Consider the following 19,560-nt stretch of genomic DNA (forward strand, 5'->3'; position numbering starts at 1 on the left):
CACAAACTGAGCGACGAATGAATCGTTTTCAATTCGTTCTCGTGTGTCGTTCTCGAACAAAATATCCGCAAAACTATCGAAAAACATTCGAAAACGAATCGTTTGCGATAGTAATGGTATGGGGGGAATAAGTAAAATGAAAATAAATAGTTAAAAAACGTGCAAAAAATATTTTTTTTTGTTTTTAAATTAAGTAAAATTATTTGATAAACATTTGCGTTGTGAAATTGCTGTTTTTTTTCGAATAAGAGTATGGTTACACTAGAGTTTTTTGCCGGGTTAAACTACTTCGAGAGGATTTATTTGACGTTTGCGCTATGGAATTGACATTTTAAATCCAAACCCAGTGGGTTAATCCGGTATGGTGTAACCGGGGTATAAAAATTACTGCGTACGTTTTTTGTGTGCGTGTGTATGTATAAACAAATGACGCAAAATAACAAATGTAAATAAACTTCATTTACTTCTTGGATTTCGTACTGAGTGAATTTTTTAGAACTCCATTGGACTGCATCGAAAGATGTAGTGAAATCATGTCTCCACATTGACCCGGGCCACACTACAGTAATTTCATTGAAATTTTGATATGAAATTATGCGTCTCTAGATCGACGTCCATAGTAGAGTAAAATCATAAAAATGCTTTAGTGGGGAATTCGATTTAATGCTTGGTTTACATTTACGAAATCCACTCGATTTCAACTGTCAAATCCATAGGTTAAACGTCAAATGAAATCCAGATGAGATTTCATTTGACGTTTGAGCTATGGAATTGACATTTGAAATCGAGTGGATTTCGTAAATGTAAACTTAGCATAAGAACACCTAATTTCATGAAATTTTTTAATGAAATTCACGCTAGTATGGACCGGGACATTGCACAACTTCCAATCCCAGTTCCTATGTCCCGGTCCACACTAGAGTGATTTCATTAAAAAAATTGCATGAAATTATGCGTCTCTAGATCGACTTCCACACATGGTAGAACAAGAAAAGGTAGCAGCAATACCCAGCTGACTGAACTGGGTTGTGGTGTTAGTGTCAAATTTCATATGACATTTTATACATTTATTTCTATTTCGATGTACATTAGGGACATATATTTTTTGAGAAAAAAAATATCATTCCGAAAAAACCATTTCCCACAAAGACTTCTTCATATCAATGATATGTAAACCTCCTCCAAGTTCGAACGACAAGCTGCGCAGTAAATCCCTGCTTGTAGAGGCGATACAACGTTTGTTAATATGTGAGGTATTTTGTTAAAATTTAAAAAAATAAAGCCCTAATAAACATGTGCTTCTTTGATTTCTGAAACAAAACTTTGAAACAGCTTCTCCTTTTTCTATGAATTTCCAGCGACCCCAAACTTTTCTGCAAGAATTCTACTTTCTGCGAGAATTTATGCATTTAGTGGAATGATGTGGAACCATAAAAATTGAAAATGTGACGAATTTTCATTCATGTTTTCCAAAATATTCAACCAAATGTGAAAAATTATTAGTTTTTTAAATTCCAATAATTTATAGACATTTCCTTGTTTTGTTTACAAATACAACTGGCAGTAACGTTACAAACAAAAACAAATACCTTTGTGGTTGTTGTTCGAGTTGTATTTGTTGTAGTATTAACTTTACCTTGTATTTGTTCTACCATGACTTTCACAGTAGAGTAAAATCATAAAATTGCTGTAATGGGGAATTCGATTTAAGAACACCTAATTTCATGAAATTTTTTAATGAAATTCACGCTAGTGTGGACCGGGACTATGAAACCACTCTAGAGTGACTTTCGACCATGGCAGAACTACAAGGTAGTGGTATCAAACCAGCTGATCGAATATGAAAAGTCAAATCCCTTTATAAAAAAAATTTTTGTTGTAATTTCCCCAACAACATAAAGAAAGTTTTGACATAACATATTCAAAATTTTACGATGCCACTACCTGGGTAATGTTTGGTTTACATTCGGCGTCTTTTCGTGATTTCGAAGGCGTTTCGTGATTTCGCGCGGAATCATGCAAAATTTATCATGATTTCGCATACAAAAATGAAATCATCTTATTTCGTGATTTCAGCGAAATCAACATCGAAATCACAGTACACATGATATACAACCTTGCTTTTGCCTAAAAAAGTACCAAAAGTTGCAACACTTTTCACGTATCACAATAAACAAGGTAGATGTGCGAATTGCTGAAACAACAAATTTTAGTATCAAAATTTGTAAACAACGTCAAAAATATTAAAAAACTTTCTTACAATGCTATTTTTTTAATGGTAATTTTTGAAAATGGATCTAATTGTAAAATAATGTCTCCCCTATACAAATTTCCTAAAAATACGGAAACGGGAAATGACGGAAATTGCAAAAACTCCAGCAAAAATGTCAAAATCAACGTATCAGCTATAATATTAGATACCAATGAACATATGAACATGCTTGCTGCTAGTTTCTGATAGGCCAAAATTGTATGGCAGAAAACAGGAGAAGAGGGTGTTATTCGGCGCTATTTTTGTTTAAAGAGAAGTGCATGTCTTGCTAGATTTCGGAATACGGGAACTCATTTTTAGTACTAAACGGGACAACTACTGCATGTACTAATATTTTGTAGGTCGGAGCACAACTTTTATCTATCAAAATTTATTATTATGATGTCTCAACTATAAAATCATTATTTATTTTTTGGTACTATACACAATTGATATGATATATAGATAATTTTACGATAATTTTTTAAATAAAGTTGTAAAGTTCTGTATTGTCGAATATTTTTGATCTTTAATTCAATTTACAACAACTTGTCTTGAAAATTCATGTTCAATCAGCTGCGCATATGCATCTACCTTGATCATTGTCATATGTTTGAAATCAACAAAAAATAAGTGTAAACACCGGGGTGTATTTCAGGATTTCGTGAAATCCAATGGATTTTGGAGCGCAAGTGTAAACTTGGCATAATTGTGCCATGCTTTCGACCTATCATTTTACGTTACGTTACGACATTAGTGTTGGTCAGCTTTTTATTTGCAAGCTCTTTAAATGACATAACTTACCAACACTGTCAACATATGTTTTTGCATCATTTTTCACCTACCGGTATCTTTGTTTTGATTTCGCATCTTTACCGTATATTTTCTTGTTAATTTTTCGTTTCATTTCAGAGATGCCATATTAGAAAGAAGAAGACAATCTGTCATATTTCCATTGTGTGGTTTGCTGACGTTTGTTTTCTTTTTTGTCGGGATTGATTTTAAGTCGCATAAACTATTGAAATTGAATTAAATAAAAATGGGTGGCAAAACAAAACATACACAGAGGACAAAGAACAATGTGAAGGTAAAAAACTCCAACTCTCCAAGCCAATGCCAGAAACAAAACACTAAACAACAGACAGACGCCAAGTGAAACTTACCTCACCCTCTCCACGGAGCACATTGCTGGAGGGATGCTAATAGTGAAAGCTTCCCTATCATTTTTTTGGAACATTTACTAATATTGGAACAAGTCTCGTTTAGGGGCACCTCTCCGATCGGGCTGAAATTTTTACCATAGGTAGTCCTTGATCGCAACGATATATATCTTTTCCGGGGGATGTACATACTTCCCGAGATATGGGTCTTGACATTTTACTATTTTTACTTGGGCAATATGGGTATCATTTTAAAGCTCGAGGTGAGTACTTTTCTTTGCTGTTACGACTTTGGCTTCAGATTACAACAATATATAGTTTCTCCAAAATTATAAGTTTTCTTTAAGAAGCCGGACTTCGGCCGGGATTTAAGACTTTCTCCTATGGACAGGAGCAAAAGTGGGCTACGCGAACAAAAGTTTCTCCTAAATTATAAGTTTTCTTTAATTAGCCGCCCTTCGGCCGGGATTTAAGACTTTCTAATATGGACAGGAGCGAAAGTCGTAGACGCAATCAGAAGTACTCACCACGAGCTTTAAAATGATACCCATATTGCCCAAGTAAAAATTGTAAAATCTCAAGACCCACACCTCGAGAAGTATGGACTCATCCCGAAAAATCTATATTTATTTATTTATTTTATTTATTTATTCATTATCTTTTGTAATAACAAGGCCTAATGACCATATATAACAAAGCTCTTCAAATCTGAGTATATATTGTTGTAATCCGAAGCAAAAGTTGCAATAGCAAAGAAAAGTACTCACCACGAGCTTTAAAATGATACCCATATTGCCCAAGTAAAAATAGTAAAATGTCAAGACTCATATCTCGGGAAGTATGTACTTCCCCCGGAAAAGATATATATCGTTGTAATCAGGGTCCCAAGGACTACCTATGGTGAAAATATGAGCCCGATGCGAGAGGTGCCCCTAAACGAGACTTAAGCCCTAATATTTTATTTTGTTTTTTTTAGCCCTCCAGTTCGGCACGTAGTGCTGAGTTGTTGGGTACCACAGCACCTGTTTTTGTGGGCTTTTCAGCCCACTCAGACTTGGGGTTGATACCCTTTGTACCTGGGTTTGGAGCTACAGCGGAACAAATGCCAGACACCTTTGATGCCAGCATATCAACACCGTACCAGCTGACATTGAAAAAGCTCTCGAAAAAAGATCCAATGACGAAGAAGAAGGCCCTACAAGAATTTATTGAACTAATCAATCAATCAGATATGGATGAGTTGAAAACCATCTTACCATTATGGCCAAAATTCTATCAAAATTTAGCCACAGATCCAGAGCATTCAGTGCGCGAGTTGACACAAACAGTTTTACAAATTCTTGTGACAAAATCTAAAAAAGCCATTGCTCCCTACTTGAAACAGTTGGTACCCGTTTGGTTGGCCAGTCAATATGATAATTATGCTCCAGCAGCTAGCATGGCTAGTAGTTGTTTCAACGATACCTTTTCCAATAAACTCACAGATGTTTGTTTACATTGTCAAGTGGATATTATTGAATATGCCAGCCGTAACTTGACCTTTCATACAGCAGCCACACTCTCGACTGGAAAAAGTTTAACACCCGAAGAAGCTGAACAAAAATATCAACGTATTGTCGTGTGTAGTCTTAAGGAGTTGTCATTCTTTGTGGAACATACCCAAACGGCGGAGGATCAAAGTAAAATTAAGGAGTTGCTGGCCAAATTATTGGAACACCAAAAATTCTTCAGCTTTGCCAAGAATAAATTGAATGCCATCAAGTAAGTTGTTGTTGGTTAAATGTGTCTTTTTTTTGCAAACGATTGCTAATCGTTTTTGTTTTATCTTTTGTGTTTTAGAGCCGCCTGGTTTGAGTTTATTTATCATTTGTTACAAAGCCCACAACTCTTGGAAATCGTGGCTCAACACAAGACACAAGTGACCACAGTTGCATTTCAAAATATTGATGAATCAGATCCCTTGGTGGCTCCCCATGTCTGGGGTTGTATACTGCTGATACAGGCTAACTTTAAAGATTGGTAAGTAGATGTAAAAATGAGTAACGTCTACCGGAGACGCCTTGGGGCTATCTACTCTACGGTAGACGACCCTGGGTGCCATCTACTCTACAGTAGACGACCCTTGGAGCCATCTACTCTACAGTAGACGACCCTTGGAGCCATCTACTCTACAGTAGACGACCCTTGGAGCCATCTACTCTACAGTAGACGACCCTTGGAGCCATCTACTCTATAGTAAACGACCCTTGGGGCCATCTACTCTATAGAAGACGACCCTTGGGGCCATCTACTCTATAGTAGACGACCCTTGGGTCCATCTACTCTATAGTACACGACCCTTGGGTCCATCTACTCTATAGTAGACGACCCTTGGGTCCATCTGCTCTATAGTACACGACCCTTGGGGCCATCTACTCTATAGAAGACGACCCTTGGGGCCATCTACTCTATAGTAGACGACCCTTGGGGCCATCTACTCTATAGAAGACGACCCTTGGGGCCATCTACTCTATAGTAGACGACCCTTGGGTCCATCTACTCTATAGTACACGACCCTTGGGTCCATCTACTCTATAGTACACGACCCTTGGGGCCATCTACTCTACAGTAGACGACCCTTGGGTCCATCTACTCTATAGTACACGACCCTTGGGGCCATCTACTCTACAGTAGACGACCCTTGGGGCCATCTACTCTTAAGTATACGACCCTGGGGGCCATCTACTCTAAAGTAGACGACCCTGGGGGCCATCTACTCTACAGTAGACGACCCTGGGGGCCATCTACTCTACAGTAGACGACCCTGGGGGCCATCTACTCTACAGTAGACGACCCTGGGGGCCATCTACTCTACAGTAGACGACCCTGGGGGCCATCTACTCTACAGTAGACGACCCTGGGGGCCATCTACTCTACAGTAGACGACCCTGGGGGCCATCTACTCTACAGTAGACGACCCTGGGGGCCATCTACTCTACAGTAGACGACCCTGGGGGCCATCTACTCTACAGTAGACGACCCTGGGGGCCATCTACTCTACAGTAGACGACCCTGGGGGCCATCTACTCTACAGTAGACGACCCTGGGGGCCATCTACTCTACAGTAGACGACCCTGGGGGCCATCTACTCTACAGTAGACGACCCTGGGGGCCATCTACTCTACAGTAGACGACCCTGGGGGCCATCTACTCTACAGTAGACGACCCTGAGGGCCATCTACTCTACAGTAGACGACCCTGAGGGCCATCTACTCTACAGTAGACGACCCTGGGGGCCATCTACTCTACAGTAGACGACCCTGGGGGCCATCTACTCTACAGTAGACGACCCTGGGGGCCATCTACTCTACAGTAGACGACCCTGGGGGCCATCTACTCTACAGTAGACGACCCTGGGGGCCATCTACTCTACAGTAGACGACCCTGGGGGCCATCTACTCTACAGTAGACGACCCTGGGGGCCATCTACTCTACAGTAGACGACCCTGGGGGCCATCTACTCTACAGTAGACGACCCTGGGGGCCATCTACTCTACAGTAGACGACCCTGGGGGCCATCTACTCTACAGCAGAAGTGCAAAAATTTCCTCTAGTTTTCCTCCATGATAATTTGAAATTTCTCCCCTTCATTTTAGGTCCGAAACAATCGATTTCCGTGAAAAGGTGTGGCCGAAATTTAGTCACCTGCTACGCAACGCCTTTAATCGCAATGCCCAAGCTATTTGCCCCAACATTTTACCCTTCTTCTCCCAGCTATCCCACGTTACTCAAGATACCGCGGAATATCACAATTTCATCAAACAATTCTTTGATAACCTCAAAAGCATCATACTCTCCGAATCCGGACAAATTTCCAAACAGGATAATATCATAATAATTAAAACCTATTTTGAATGTTTACGTTATATAAATCAAAAAATCCACAATGCTTCCAAAGATTCGGTGACCCAAGAAAACCGAGAATTAGTGGAACATTTGCTGCAGGAAAATGTAATGGAACCATTGCAGCAGTGCCTCAGCAGCACAAACAGCGTGGCAACACGGTACGTTTTTCAAAATGCCTGTACCCTGGTGGCATTCTTTGATCGACAACATACAACATCACAAATTTATCAACAGTTGTTGGATAAGTTTTGGTTGCTGCTTTTCAACATGACCACCGAGGGTCTGAATGCCTCCGATGTTAGTGAATTATATTTGGAGCGGGTTATTGAACTCATCAATGATTTATATGTGGCCAATCCTAGTTTGGAGGAGCATAAAGTGAAATTTGTGGAGTCAGAAAATGTAGAGGAAACAAACTCCTCTTCCTCCACCCTTGAACGCCCACGTACACCAAAATCCACTCAAGTTGCGGCCGACTTTAGACAAAAGGAACTCAAACAATTGGTTTTACAATTGTTAAGAATCTGCATACAAAAGACTCAAACCTTGAAGTCATCGAAATACATTAAAAATGTACGCCTGCTTTGTAATATGTTTAATGATCGTGACTTCTTTACGAAGCTTAGTGAAAAAGAAACCCTGGAGGCGGCTCTAATGACATTTGTGGGGCTGCTAAGTTCTTCGTTTTTGGACAATGAGGCCTGTGAGATTGTGGTAGATGTTATATTTGAGATATTGCAACACTTGGAGAAGGCAGAGCGTTTCGGTTACATTGATAGGGAACTTATAAAGGTAAGAAGAGGAAGAACACCATTCAGTTTTATTCATTAATTTTTTATGTTTGCTCTTTCCTTTCTAGATTCCCAATCTCCTGACCCAAACATTGGTTTTAAACCGTCTTCTCTCACATCCCTTGTGTATAGAGCCAGAAATCCGAACCATACTCTCCCAGCCAGAGATTACAAAAATCATCACCCAAGTTGCTGAGGATGTGGTGAAAAACAACTCCAAGGACCTTTTCAATCTTTTGCACAAATGTTTCTTTGAAACAGATACGGGGGAAATATTAATATCTCCCCAAACCGTGGATAAAATCCTCCTGACCCTATCAAAACCTTTGATGGACAACGAAGAAGCAGAAGAAGAAGCCAACAACGAAGATCTCGAAACTGATGTTGATGCGTGCGGCAGTTTTATAGCACAGATAATGCCAGTGGTCTGTTCCAAGGAAAATGCTTCCCTTGAGGTGAAACATGAAGTTTTCCTTCGCCTCTTTACCTTTAGCATACAAAAGTCTGTCAACGACTACATATCTGAGGACACCTTATGGGAAATAACAACATGCTGGCAGGATGCCCTTTCCAGTGAAGATATTATTTTAAATAACGAATTATTGCAAAAATGTGCCCGCATCATAGATCACCAGGGTGAGAAGGTAAATCTTTCCCCCACCAGCATCGATTCCATAGCAGAGGCAACTGCCAAATTTGTAACTTGTTCCACAGAAAATCTTAGCGATGAAAAGCAACGCTACAACAGAATAGATGATATTTTACAAACCATACTCAAAGATGACTCCGCAAAGGAAAAGCAACTGCTCAACACTTGTCTCTTTATAGAATCCCTCAAGGGTTTGGTATCGCCTAGCCCTGGTTTTACATCCCAAACTTCCAAATTATCTGATCTACAAATCTTTCTACAAAGATCTCTTTTGAATTTTTCCATACTCTGCAAATTGGTGTGTGGCAAGCCTCAAGCATCAGCCAAACAACAAACCGATAAACCCGAAAGCAATGATGAGGAAATAACCGAGGACTATTGTGATCCAAATGAAAATCTACTTAAAGTATGGTCAGAATATTTGCAAATGCAGCTGTTAAAATACATCAACATGGCATCAGCTGGCGACTCCTTGGTAAACAACTACCCCAATTTAGAAACCCGCCTCGAATCGCTATGCTTGGAATTTAGCGAAAAAGCTCAATCTTTGCTACGCAATTCTGGTGAACTAAGCATCACACTCAAAGAACTACTCATGGAGGAAGCGGCCAAGGAACAACATCTCGGCTATTATCGCTCCCTACCCTATCTGGTAAATATTGAACAATATGCCCAATTTGAAGAGAGCGGTCTCCTCCTGCTAGCCGAAGATCTTCAAGAACACTTTGCTCAAAAGAAAACCTTCAAAGCCTATATGGGTGCTCTGCAATATCTCCTACCTAAACTGGAACCAAAAACCATCGATTTACAATGTCCCATTATGCGTTGTGAACCCGAAGATATATGGATCAAGGCTGGTGTATTTCATGCCCTACTTGAGAATAACTTTTCATTGTCATACAATGAAAAATCCGATCAAAATATCATATCCGTTGTAGTGCAATTCATTACCGAGCATTCAGATAAATTACACAACCAAAAGGATCTGTTGCTGTATCAGAGGTAAGCCTTTATAGAGGGGTTCTGAAGCACGCCTCGTCTATTTTTTTAACTTTACAATACACGACCCTTGGAGGCATCTACTTTACAGTAGACGACCTTTGGGACCATCTACTTTACATTAGAAGACCCTTGGGGCCATCTATTTTAGAGTAAACGACTCTTGGGGTCATATACTTTACAGTAGACGAGCCTTGGGGTCATCTACTCTACCGTAGAAGGCCCCAAGGGTCGTATACGGTAAAGTTGATAGCCCCAAGTGTCATCTAAGGTAAAGTTGATGGCTCCAAGGGTCGTCTTTGGGACCATCTACTTTACATTAGAAGACCCTTGGGGCCATCTATTTTAGAGTAAACGACTCTTGGGGTCATATACTTTACAGTAGACGAGCCTTGGGGTCATCTACTCTACCGTAGAAGGCCCCAAGGGTCGTATACGGTAAAGTTGATAGCCCCAAGTGTCATCTACGGTAAAGTTGATGGCTCCAAGGGTCGTCTATGGTAGAGTAGATGGCCCAAGGGTCTCTACGGTAGAGCAGATGGCACCAAGCGTCTCTACGGCATAGTATATGGCCCCAAGCGTCGTCTACTGTAGAGTAGATGGCCCCAAGGGTCGCCTACTGTAGAATAGATGGCCCCAAGGGTCGTCTACTGTAGAGTAGATGGCCCCAAGGGGCGTCTACGGTAGGGTAGATGGCCCCAAGGGTCGTCTACGGTAGAGTAGATGCCACCAAGGGTCATCTACGGTAGAGTAGATGGCCCCAAAGGTCGTTTACGGTGGAGTAGATGGCCCCAAGGTTCGTCTACGGTAGAGTAGATGGTCCCAAGGGTTGTTTACGGTGGAGTAGATGGCCCCAAGGTTCGTCTACGGTAGAGTAGATGGCCCCAAGGGTCGTCTACGGTAGGGTAGATGGCCCCAAGGGTCGTCTACGGTAGAATAGATGGCCCCAAGGGTCGTCTACGGTAGAGTATATGGACCCAAGGGTCGTCTACGGTGGAGCTGATGGCCCTAAGGTTCGTCTACGGTATATTAGATGGCCCCAAGGGTCGTCTACGGTATAGTAGATGGCCCCAAGGGTCGTCTACGGTAAAGTGGATGGACCCAAGGGTCGTCTACGGTGGAGCTTATGGCCCTAAGGTTCGTCTACGGTATAGTAGATGGCCCCAAGGGTCGTCTACTGTATAGTAGATGGCCCCAAGGGTCTCTACGGTAGAGTAGATGGCCCCAAGGGTCGTCTACGGTAGAGTAGATGCCACCAAGGGTCATCTACGGTAGAGTAGATGGCCCCAAAGGTCGTTTACGGTGGAGTAGATGGCCCCAAGGTTCGTCTACGGTAGAGTAGATGGCCCCAAGGGTCGTTTACGGTGGAGTAGATGGCCCCAAGGTTCGTCTACGGTAGAGTAGATGGCCCCAAAGGTCGTTTACGGTGGAGTAGATGGCCCCAGGGTCGTCTACGGTAGAGTAGATGGCCCCAAGGGTCGTCTACGGTAGAGTAGATGGCCCCAAGGGTTGTCTACGGTAGAGTAGATGGCCCCAAGGTTCGTCTACGGTAGAGTAGATGGCCCCAAGGGTCGTGTACGGTAGAGTAGATGGACCCAAGGGTCGTCTACGGTGGAGTTGATGGCCCCAAGGTTCGTCTACGGTATAGTAGATGGCCCCAAGGGTCGTCTACGGTGGAGTTGAATGCCCCAAGGTTCATCTACGGTATAGTAGAAGGCCCCAAGGTTCGACTACGGTATAGTAGATGGCCCCCAGGGTCGTCTACGGTAGAGTAGATGTCCCCAAGGGTCGTCTACGGTAGAGTAGATGGACCCAAAGGTCGTTTACGGTGGAGTAGATGGCCCCAAGGTTTGTCTACGGTAGAGTAGATGGCCCCAAGGGTCGTCTACGGTAGGGTAGATGGCCCCATGGGTCGTCTACGGTAGAGAAGATGGCCCCAAGGGTCGTCTACGGTAGAGTAGATGGCCCCAAGGGTTGTCTACGGTAGGGTAGATGGCCCCAAGGGTCGTCTACGGTAGAGTAGATGGCCCCAAGGGTCTGCTATGGTAGAGTATATGGACCCAAGGGTCGTCTACGGTGGAGTTGATGGCCCCAAGGTTCGTCTACGGTATAGTAGATGGCCCCAAGGTTCGTCTACGGTATAGTAGATGGCCCCAAGGTTCGACTACGGTATAGTAGATGGCCCCAAGGTTCGACTACGGTATAGTAGATGGCCCCCAGGGTCGTCTACGGTAGAGTAGATGTCCCCCAAGGGTCGTCTACGGTAGAGTAGATGGACCCAAGGGTCGTCTACGGTGGAGCTGATGGCCCTAAGGGTCGTCTACGGTGGAGCTGATGGCCCTAAGGTTCGTCTACGGTATAGTAGATGGCCCCAAGGGTCGTCTACGGTAGGGTAGATGGCCCCAAGGGTCGTCTACGGTAGAGTAGATGGCCCCAAGGGTCGTCTACGGTAGAGTAGATGGACCCAAGGGTCGTTCACGGTGGAGTTGATGGCCCCAAGGTTCGTCTACGGTATAGTAGATGGCCCCAAGGGTCGTCTACGGTAGGGTAGATGGCCCCATGGGTCGTCTACGGTAGAGTAGATGGCCCCAAGGGTCGTCTGCGGTAGAGTAGATGGCCCCAAGGGTCGTCTACGGTAGGGTAGATGGCCCCAAGGGTCGTCTACGGTAGAGTAGATGGCCCCAAGGGTCTGCTATGGTAGAGTATATGGACCCAAGGGTCGTCTACGGTGGAGTTAATGGCCCCAAGGTTCGTCTACGGTATAGTAGATGGCCCCAAGGTTCGTCTACGGTATAGTAGATGGCCCCAAGGTTCGACTACGGTATAGTAGATGGCCCCAAGGTTCGACTACGGTATAGTAGATGGCCCCCAGGGTCGTCTACGGTAGAGTAGATGTTCCCCAAGGGTCGTCTACGGTAGAGTAGATGGACCCAAGGGTCGTCTACGGTGGAGCTGATGGCCCTAAGGGTCGTCTACGGTGGAGCTGATGGCCCTAAGGTTCGTCTACGGTATAGTAGATGGCCCCAAGGGTCGTCTACGGTAGAGTAGATGGACCCAAGGGTCGTCTACGGTGGAGTTGATGGCCCCAAGGTTCGTCTACTGTATAGTAGATGGCCCCAAGGTTCGTCTACTGTGTAGTAGATGGCCCCAAGGGTATCTACGGTAGAGTAGATGGCCCCAAGGGTCGTCTACGGTAGAGTAGATGGACCCAAGGGTCGTTCACGGTGGAGTTGATGGCCCCAAGGTTCGTCTACGGTATAGTAGATGGCCCCAAGGGTCGTCTACGGTAGGGTAGATGGCCCCATGGGTCGTCTACGGTAGAGTAGATGGCCCCAAGGGTCGTCTACGGTAGAGTAGATGGCCCCAAGGGTCGTCTACGGTAGAGTAGATGGCCCCAAGGGTCGTGTACGGTAGGGTAGATGGCCCCAAGGGTCGTCTACGGTATAGTAGATGGCCACAGGGGTCGTCTACGGTAGAGTAAATGACTCCAAGGGTCGCCTACTGTAGATAAGGTCGTTTACGGTGGAGTAAATGGCCCCAAGGGTCTCTACGGTAGAGTAGATGGCCCCAAGGGACGTCTACGGTAGAGTAGATGGCCCCAAGGGACGTCTACGGTAGAGTAGATGGCCCCAAGGGTCGTCTACGGTAGAGTAGATGGCCCCAAGGGTCGTCTACGGTAGAGTAGATGACCCCAAGGGTCGTCTACGGTAGAGTAGATGACCCCAAGGGTCGTCTACGGTAGAGTAGATGGCCCCAAGGGTCGTCTACGGTAGAGTAGATGGCCCCAAGGGTCGTCTACGGTAGAGTAGATGGTCCCAAGGGTCGTCTACGGTAGAGTAAATGGCCTCAAGGGTCTCTACGGTAGAGTATATGGCCCCAAGGGTCGCCTACTATAGAGTAGATGGCCGTCGAGGGTCGTCTACTATAGACTATATGGCCTCGGGAGTCGTCAACTATAGAGTAGATGACCCCAAGGGTCGTCTACTATAGAGTAGATGGCCCCAAGGGTCGTCTACTATAGAGTAGATGGCCCCAAGGATCGTCTACTATAGAGTAGATGGCCCCAATGGTCGTCCACTATAGGGTAGACCATAGTAGGCGACCCTTGGGACCATATACTTAATGGTTGAAGACCCTTGAGGCCATCAACTCTATGGTATCCCTTACAATTCTTATTTATTTTTTCCATTTTCTTCTTCTTTTTAGTGAAATTCCCAAACAAGAAATTGTCAACATCTTAAATGCTGTGGAATATATAAAATTGTTATCCTGTGCCCTGGAACGTATATCCTATCAACTGACCATTAAAAATTGGGATGTTATACGCATCGGCCTGGGACATTGGATATTGAGTGTAACCAAATCTTTGGATTATGCCTTGGAAAATGCAGATCAAAAGGTAGTATTCAGTAAACTTCGTCTCCACATAAAGAATTTCCAAATTATTCTGTCCCTCTCCCTTTCAGAGTATATATTTCACCCTGCAAGTTTTCAAATTGTTTGCTGCGCTAACCAAATTTTTCCATGAAGAAAAACAAAAAAGTTCCACAGAACTTTTAAAGAATGTCTACGATGAATGGTTGAATGTTTTTTCCAGGGACGTGTATTTGACCATATTCAAGACCTTCTATAAGATATGCCAATATCAAGGTAATGGGGGCAAAAAATCGTTATCAGGGGCCTTTGTTTAGATTTGCTCATTTTCTTGCTTACAGATATTAAACCCAACTTTATGGACTGCTGGGAAGTTTTCCTTATTGAGCTGACCTCCACCATGGAGTATTTGGATTATGGAATCATTTATACGGTAAGCTTTTGCTGGAGATTTTGTTTTGCCTTGTTTTAGTTTGATTGTTTGTTTTTTCTGTAGTTCTGCAAATCTTCCACCCAAATGACACTGGACCATGTGTGTAACTTTTTGTTGAAAAACCTCTCCAGTCCGGTACATTCTCTACGCACCTTAAGCATGTATATGATGCGCAACCTGACACCATATTTTGTGGCCGATGATATTGAAATGTATGACATAAAATCGGAACAAATTGACAAAGATGAACACAAGACCATTAAATGGCATTTCTTAAATCGTTTTGAGGATTACATTGGACGTTATGATATGCCCATAAGAAAATATTTGGAAGAATTTAGGTAAACCTTGAACCAAGGCCTATTTAAAAAACATCTTTTTATTCATCGTTTGCTTCTTTTCAGTTTTAAACTTACCGAAATATCTGAAATGCAAGCCGTGGATCGTCATGAAGCCTTTTCCTATCTCATGCTGTGGGATTGCATAATTTATGCTTGTGCCAAATCGCCGGTGGCTTTGCGCTCAGTTTATACCACATTTTTACATGAAAACAAATATGAAGAGGTAAGGGAGAGGTTGAGAAATACAAAGAGAAATCTGGTTTTTAATTGAAAATCATTTTAGAATTTATTACACTTCCTGTTCCGTTGTATGCCAGTGGAAATTTTGAAAAATCACAGTACCAAGCAGTTGAACAATGACATTTTCAAGGGTCTTGCATGGTCACAAATCAGGGGTAAGTTAAGTTCAGAACCTCACTCATTATGTTCGGTATTTACTTCTTTATCATCTTCTGCCGTTTGTGATGTGGTTTGCTCCACATTATCCCCCCTTCGCTTTTGCATTGACACATTAGAGTGCTTTTCTGTAGGGGGACATCCGGAGAAATTTGTTTCGGAGCTACTTGTATAGGAAATATAATCAGCAACGGGTAGAAAAGATTGTGGCATTTCATGCAGAAGTGTATTTGGCATTGACGTGCTTTGTTCTTGTTGTTGCCTTTGTTCATATTGTTCTGGCGATTCGGCAATGTGTATATTCAAATTTGATATGAATTTATTGATCCATACAGCCAAATTCAGGGATAATATTTTTTGATACTCCTTCAAATTGTTGGTTACAAAGAATTCTTTGTCTACAAAGGAAACAAAATTAGTCGGCATTAAGAGAGAAACAGCTTTTTCTATTGTAAAAAAATTAGTCATGGGACTATAAAAATTTATTTTTTAAAAAAATCCACCCCATTGAAAAATATTTTTTTTAATCTACGCCTCTTGAAGAATATTTTTTAAAATGCTATGCCCTTGAACATGTTTAAAAACTTCACGCCCCTTGGGGCCATCTACTCTGCAGTAGACGACTCTTGGGGCCATCTACACTACAGTAGACGACTCTAGGGGCCATTTACACTATAGTAGACGACCCTTGGAGCCATCTACTCTATAGTACACAAACCTTGGGGCCATCTACTCTGCAGTAGACGACCCTTGGGGACATCTACTCTACAGTAGACGACCCTTGGGGCCATCTACTCTACAGTAGACGACCCTTGGGGCCATCTACTCTACAGTAGACGACCCTTGGGGCCATCTACTCTACAGTAGACGACCCTTGGGGCCATCTACTCTACAGTAGACGACCCTTGGGGCCATCTACTCTACAGTAGACGACCCTTGGGGCCATCTACTCTACAGTAGACGACCCTTGGGGGAATCTACTCTACAGTATACGATATTTTGGGAAATCTACTCTACAGTAGACTACCCTTGGGGCCATCTACTCTACAGTAGACGACATTTGGGTTCATCTACTCTACAGTAGATGACCCATGGGGGCATCTACTGCATACTAAATAATAGAAGACCCTTCGTGCCGTCTACTCTTTGGTTGTTTTTTAAACAAATCAGTCCCTCAAAAAATATCCTTTAAACAAACCACGCTCCGAAGTCTATCAAAAAAGACCCTTTAAATATCCGAACAAAGTGGCGCCCAATGTTGGGCACGACCCTGTTAGTATGTTGATGACATGACTACATCAGGGGACGTTTCATCTCTCAATTCAACAAATTAGTTCACTTTTGATAGAGACCATAGTATAAAAAAATGTTTCTCATAACCTAACTTTTATGGCAAATTTTGAGGTTTGTTATGCTTAACAAATATTCCTTCCTTCTTACCCGTAAATTCCTTCAACGTCTCCAATATCACTCCCACCAATGGTGAATTGTCATCAATAATGAATTGATCATTGAGCAAAAATTCCCGCATTTCTTCAAAAAGAACGCAAACAATTTTCTTAATTTGTGTACGTTGCCGGTGGAGAATTTGCCGTGATATCTTTTGGCAGCGCAAACGTTCCATCCTTTTTGCCACCTTCTTTAAACGTCTTTCCTCCTCCATCCATTCCAAGGCGGTGGCAATATTTGTATATTCCACTTTGGGTTTCGGCGCCATATGTTCCTTCAATGCCGAACGGTGACGCTTGGGGAGAATATGTTTAAAATTAGCCAAGGTATGCATTACACGCTTTATATCCGGAGCTGCCAATTTATTTATTCGCGCCGTGCAATTTGGCAACACGAATTTCTTTTGATAAAATCTTGGTAGACGACGTGGTGCCGCTTTATTTTCTCGCGGTGTGGATAAATACACAATGTGCTCCCTTGGCGTCAAAACATCACGATCTACCACAACATTACCACTATGCTGACACGGATATTGGGGATTGTAACGCGGGCAAACACAAAAATATTTGTAGGTATAGCGTTGAGGTCGCTTCTTGGGTTTCTCATAGAATGGAGGAATATTTTTACATTTGATTGATCTCTCTTGCAGTAAATGTTGACGTGCTGTAATCTCTTCCAGCACCGTGCGTGTAGATCTTGGAGGTTTTGTCGATGCATCATCAATTTCGTGTGGAATTTCTTCAAAATTTATAGCCATTTCCGGGAAATTTTTCGATTTGTACTCTCTTGAAAATTAAATTGAAATTATTTGAAAGAAGTTTCAAAGCTTCCTTGAAAGTTCCAAAAACTATTTTTTTAAGGAATTGATTTTTAGTTTTTTTCTGATTTTTTTTTTTTTTTTGTTTTACGAAGCAACCTTTCCATGAGAAAGGGTTTTACGAAGCACCGTTTCCTTGAGAAAGGGTCTAACGAAGCACCTTTTCCATTCGAAAGGGTCTTACGAAGCACCCTTTCCCTTGGAAAGGGCTTTACGAAGCACCCTATCTTTGAGAAAGGGTCTAACGAAGCACCCTTTCCTTGAGAAACGGTCTAACGAAGCACCTTTTCCTTGAGAAAGGGTCTTACGAAGGGTGCTTCGGAAAGGGTCTAACGAAGCAGTCTTTTATTTCGAAAGGGTCTTACGAAGCACCCTTTTCTTTGGAAAGGATCTAACGAAGCAGCCTTTCCTTTGAAAATGTCTTACGTAGCAGCCTTTAATTTGGAAAGGATCTAACGAAGAAACATTTCCTTTGGAAAGGGTCTTACGAAGCAGCCTTTCCCTTGGAAAGAGTCTTACGAAGCACCCTTTCCTTACGAAGCAGCCTTTCCCTTGGATAGGGTCTGAAGAAGTAAGGATGGAAAGAGTCTTAAGAAGCACCATTTCCTTTGTTATTAATATTTCAATCTAACCTCGCTTTTTCGGTTACATTTCGAATCTAACCTCACTTTCTGAACTTTCTTTTTTCCGCAGATAACAATCTTTCCTTGGAAAAATACACTTGTCATTTGTACACGGATGTTTTAAGTAAATTACCCGCTGTTGTGCGTAAATGGTGGAACACCAGCCCCTCAAGACAAAAGACCTTTGTCGATACGCTAACAACGAATTTCGTCTCCCCCATCATCTGTCAAGAGGAACTTATGGCAATTGCTGGGAAGAAGGATAAACATGAAAATATGCAGGTTACAGTACACATTTCAACACGAGAAGTTTTGGCCGTGTATTCAATAGATGAGGCACGTATGGAACTGGTAATAACATTGGCATCCAATTATCCTCTTGGTTCTGTCAAGGTGGATTGTAATAAACAAATTGGCGGTAGGGCTTCGTCACGTAATGTTGCCATGCAATTGACCATCTTTTTGACACATCAGGTAAGATGTTCTTAAGATTTCTTAACTAAAGTGCTATATTGGTTCCTTTCTTTCTCCAGAATGGTACCATATTTGATGGCCTAGCCCTGTGGAAAAACAACCTGGACAAGAAATTCGAAGGTGTTGAGGAGTGCTACGTCTGTTATACAGTCATCCATCAGGATACTTGCCAATTACCCAAGTTAACATGTAAAACATGTAAAAAGAAATTCCATGGTCCATGTTTGGTAAGTCATCTTGAGTCATCTTTCTCTGATAATGATTTAATATACCTTTTTTCTTTTCATTTCCTTTCCAGTACAAATGGTTTACAACCAGTTCCAAATCCACCTGTCCCATTTGTAGAAATGTCTTCTAAGAGAATACTTAATTAACATACAGACATATTCCCATAAGAAGAAGCAATAGCTATTATCTTTTAATCAAAAGCTCCCGATATTTTTTGGTCACAAATCTAGTTATACATACCCGTGATGTGTAAACGTATAAAATATAACAACCTGTATAATGCTTATAAATTATTTACTTTTAAATTATTAAATAAACGATGAGATAAGAAATGTACACAATAAGTAATTCTTATCCTGGCGCCCAACGTAGGACGCATCCGGAAATCTTTACCTATAGACCCTTTCTGAAAGAAACGGTGTTTCTATAGACACTTTCTGAAAGAAACGGTGTTTCTATAGACCATTTCTGAAATAAAGGACGCTTCTATAAACCCTTTCTGAAATAAAGGGTGCTTCTATAGATCCTTTCTGAAATAAAGGGTGCTTTTATAGACCCTTTCTGAAATAAAGGGTGCTTCTATAGACCCTTTCTGAAATAAAGGGTGCTTCTATAGACCCTTTCTGAAATAAAGGGTGCTTCTATAGACCCTTTCTGAAATAAAGGGTGCTTCTATAGACTCTTTCTGAA

The 19,560-nt window shown here is 42.4% G+C and overlaps 2 protein-coding genes across 3 annotated transcripts; one reads left to right on the plus strand and one right to left on the minus strand.

Moving 5' to 3' along the window:
• Positions 1-3,100: 3,100 nt before the first annotated feature.
• Positions 3,101-19,206, plus strand: LOC141400558 (E3 ubiquitin-protein ligase listerin-like). Of its 2 annotated transcripts, none has more exons than XM_073979770.1 (14): positions 3,101-3,338; positions 4,388-5,172; positions 5,251-5,430; positions 7,047-8,088; positions 8,156-9,738; positions 13,942-14,134; positions 14,202-14,385; positions 14,451-14,542; positions 14,606-14,883; positions 14,947-15,106; positions 15,167-15,278; positions 18,239-18,642; positions 18,702-18,869; positions 18,941-19,206. In XM_073979770.1, exons 1-14 carry the CDS (start codon positions 3,291-3,293, stop codon positions 18,998-19,000), a joined length of 5,289 nt encoding a protein of 1,762 aa, XP_073835871.1. In that variant the 5' UTR covers positions 3,101-3,290; the 3' UTR covers positions 19,001-19,206. The 2 variants fall into 2 exon arrangements, with proteins under 2 accessions (XP_073835871.1, XP_073835872.1); XM_073979771.1 differs by having other exon boundaries at positions 3,154-3,674; positions 4,222-5,172.
• On the minus strand, positions 15,139-17,584 carry Rcd7 (Reduction in Cnn dots 7). The gene is made up of 2 exons (XM_073979772.1): positions 16,720-17,584; positions 15,139-15,677 (listed from the first exon to the last, which is right to left on the minus strand). The coding sequence occupies exons 1-2, from the start codon at positions 17,483-17,485 to the stop codon at positions 15,298-15,300; spliced, it is 1,146 nt and encodes a 381-aa protein (XP_073835873.1). The 5' UTR covers positions 17,486-17,584; the 3' UTR covers positions 15,139-15,297.
• Positions 19,207-19,560: the final 354 nt, after the last annotated feature.

The sequence above is a fragment of the Musca autumnalis genome, unplaced genomic scaffold, assembly GCF_047663935.1.
Source record: "Musca autumnalis isolate F117 unplaced genomic scaffold, ASM4766393v1 scaffold_4, whole genome shotgun sequence".
NCBI classification, from domain to species: Eukaryota; Metazoa; Arthropoda; class Insecta; order Diptera; family Muscidae; genus Musca; species Musca autumnalis.

Coding starts and splice junctions, on each gene's coding strand:
- LOC141400558 (XM_073979770.1), top strand. CDS start 3,291: ATGGGTGGCAAAACAAAACATACACAGAGGACAAAGAACAATGTGAAG. Junction 5,431..7,046: donor CAGGCTAACTTTAAAGATTG/GTAAGTAGATGT, acceptor CCTTCATTTTAG/GTCCGAAACAATCGATTTCC. Junction 18,870..18,940: donor AATTCCATGGTCCATGTTTG/GTAAGTCATCTT, acceptor TTTCCTTTCCAG/TACAAATGGTTTACAACCAG.
- Rcd7 (XM_073979772.1), bottom strand. CDS start 17,485: ATGGCTATAAATTTTGAAGAAATTCCACACGAAATTGATGATGCATCG. Junction 15,678..16,719: donor GACGTTGAAGGAATTTACGG/GTAAGAAGGAAG, acceptor TTTCCTTTGTAG/ACAAAGAATTCTTTGTAACC.